Raw genomic sequence first — 2420 nt, 5'->3', positions numbered from 1 at the left:
GGCCGGCCTCGGGCTGCGGCCGCTCTGCCGCCCGGGCCTGGCTTTCCCCGGCCGCCTGGTGGCCGTCCTGGCCGCTGTCCTGAGCAGTACTGAGAGCTGGGGGTCTCCTCCACATTTTACAGAGGGGAAACTGAGGCCCATGAAGGGAGGGGGCAGTCTAGTCCAGTCCACACGCTGGCGCGAGGGGAGAGGTGCAGAGCAGGCAGGCCCGGGGCCGGAGCTGGCCCGGCCCAGCACGTGCGCACCCCGAAGCTGCCCAGTACCAGGAGGTGTGAGAGCTGGGGAGGGACAGCGGGCGGCGGCGCTGGCCACCCCTCCCAGCCCAGGAGGAGGACAGAGGGACAGGGCCCCTGGGATGGAGCAGGCGACTCCCCTGCCAGATCAGCTCCTATAGATGCTTGTCGAGCCGATGGGGTGGGATGGGATGGGGGGGTAGAGTTCTGTGGCCCTTGGCTCTGCCTTCCTGGCTCAGGGTGGAATTCTCAGCCTGAATGAGGCTGGGAGGCAGCTGAGGTCCGCGAGTGCAGGGCTCGGCGCCGACTCCGGAGGTTGTTGGGGAGGAACCCTGGCTTTCCCCGTCCAAACCCCAGGGTGTGGGACAGGCTGCTCGGAGACTGCGCCAGGGCAGCGGGCCACCAGAAGCAAAAGGGGCTGTGGGGAGAAGGCCCAAGCCGAGCCCTGTGTGGGCCGCGTTCCGTAGACCTCTACATCACCGCTGTTCCTCCTTCCCAGCGAGCCCTTGCCTGCCTCGCGGCCGCAAGTCACCTTGATAAACAGGAGATTCCGCTTGTGTGTTTATTCTCCAGAGAGGTTCGGGCAGGTGGCACCATGGCTACAGGTTATGCCAGTTACCAGCAGGTCAGGCAGGGGCCCGTGGCCACGGGTCGCGCCAGCTTACCGCACCTCAGGTTCGGCTCTGCTTCCCTCTCTCGGCCCTGCCTCTCTGGATGGGGTGACGAGAAAAGCTAGACATCGGAGCCGCATTTCCTGACTTCCAAGAGCCAGCTGCGGAACACAGGGATATTTGAAGTGAAATGACACCCTTTCCGCTTGGGAGGGAAGAGATGGGATGGGCACCCAGGAAGGGTGTAGAAACCCGGAGCATTTGTGAAGATGACGTCACCGGATTTGGGAACAGGGCAGGTAGGGTGGGAGGCGGGAAGCCTGGGTTCCACAACACTGACGCTGGGTGACCACACAGCACCCAGCCTTGCTGAGCCCTGTCACCGCGAGAGGCTCTCTGAGGGGGAGCCTCTCCGGGCTCCCCGTCTGCCTCACTGTCTGAGGGGATCTATGCCTTCTTTGGCAGTCTGGGGTTTGGTTTTAGGGCCCAGCACTTGGAGCCCTATGTTTTCTGCTGAGCTGACCTCTGAGATCAGCATGAAGTCAGGCTCTGCTCTCTCTGTAGCCCCAGTAAGAGCAGCTGTGTTGTTTCTGTTCATGGCAACTTTCATGATCCGAAAGCCAAGTAAGAACTGCAGGGAGGCTCTGTGCTGGGCTGGGCTGAGTTGGGCAGGAGTTATGGGTGCTGGCTGGAGGTCTGTGGACGCATGGCAGGGCTCTATCTTTCTGAGCCTCTGTTCTTGCTCCGTCCAAAGAGACAGCAGCATGAACTCTGCCTCTTCCCCAGAGCTTGGAGGGATGAGGGAGAAGAACAGAGAAGGCCCCTCCTGTGCAGGGAAGCTTGGGGTTCCCAGCCTCTTCCCTGCTGCATGTGAACTTCTGTGAGGGGCCATGGAACACGGGAAGAGGAGGTGTTTGTGTGGGGCGTCTGTGGCCAGGGAAGGGGTGCGTGCTGGGTTCTCATCCAGCCACAGAAATGGCCTGGGGCCCTGGTAGTTGTACAGGTGAAATCAGATCAAGCGCTCAGTGCTGCCACCCAGCTATGCCCTGGGGCCGGGAGTCTGTTGCGCTGTGACTATCGCAGATCTCCTTCATTCCACACCCCAAACCTGCAGGTCTGAGCCTGGGTGATGCTGAAGATGATGACCTTCTTCCAGGGCCTTGTGCCAGAGACCCTCGGCACCCCTGGAGACCGCGCCAAACCGCAGTCTTCGTCGGAGTCCGAGGCCTCCATGTCAGAGGCGTCCTCGGAAGATCTGACCCCGGCCCGAGAGGCCGGGGCGGCCCCCGACGGGGAGGCCGAAGGGGCTGCCAAGAAGAAGTCAAAAGGACTGGCCAACATGTTCAGCGTCTTCACCAAGGGGAGGAAGAAGAAGAAGAGGGAGGAGAGTCAGCCTAGCCCCGCAGAGCCGGAGAACGAGCCCAAGCCAGAGCCAGCGCTGGACGGCCCACTGCCCACAGGTAGCCGGGGTCCGCGGGAGGGCGGGGCCGGCAGGGTCCGCGGGAGGGCGGGGCCGACGGGGGTCCACAGGTGGGCGGAGCCTTCGGGGGCGGGGTCCGCATGTGGGCGGAGCCTT

The 2420-nt window shown here is 63.3% G+C and overlaps 2 protein-coding genes across 2 annotated transcripts in view; both read left to right on the top strand.

Annotated features, from left to right (window-relative positions):
* Exoc3l4 (exocyst complex component 3-like 4) overlaps positions 1-969 on the top strand; it is a 25851-nt gene extending 24882 nt beyond the window's left edge. Inside the window, exon 11 of the mRNA XM_013012926.1 lies at positions 807-969. Within this exon, the coding sequence (XP_012868380.1) occupies positions 807-969 (163 nt within the window). The remainder of the gene's footprint in view (positions 1-806) is intronic.
* Positions 970-1516: 547 nt separating this feature from the next.
* Positions 1517-2324, top strand: LOC105983125 (tumor necrosis factor alpha-induced protein 2-like; the record flags this gene model as incomplete). Its single annotated transcript, XM_013012913.1, has 2 exons — positions 1517-1788; positions 1959-2324. A coding segment is annotated over exon 2 (351 nt), but the record flags the coding sequence as incomplete, so codon positions are not given.
* Positions 2325-2420: the final 96 nt, after the last annotated feature.

This window comes from Dipodomys ordii, unplaced genomic scaffold (genome assembly GCF_000151885.1).
Source record: "Dipodomys ordii isolate 6190 unplaced genomic scaffold, Dord_2.0 Scaffold2, whole genome shotgun sequence".
Lineage (NCBI taxonomy): Eukaryota > Metazoa > Chordata > Mammalia > Rodentia > Heteromyidae > Dipodomys > Dipodomys ordii.
Note: the sequence above shows the minus strand (reverse complement) of the source record. Positions and strands in the feature narration are given on the sequence as shown.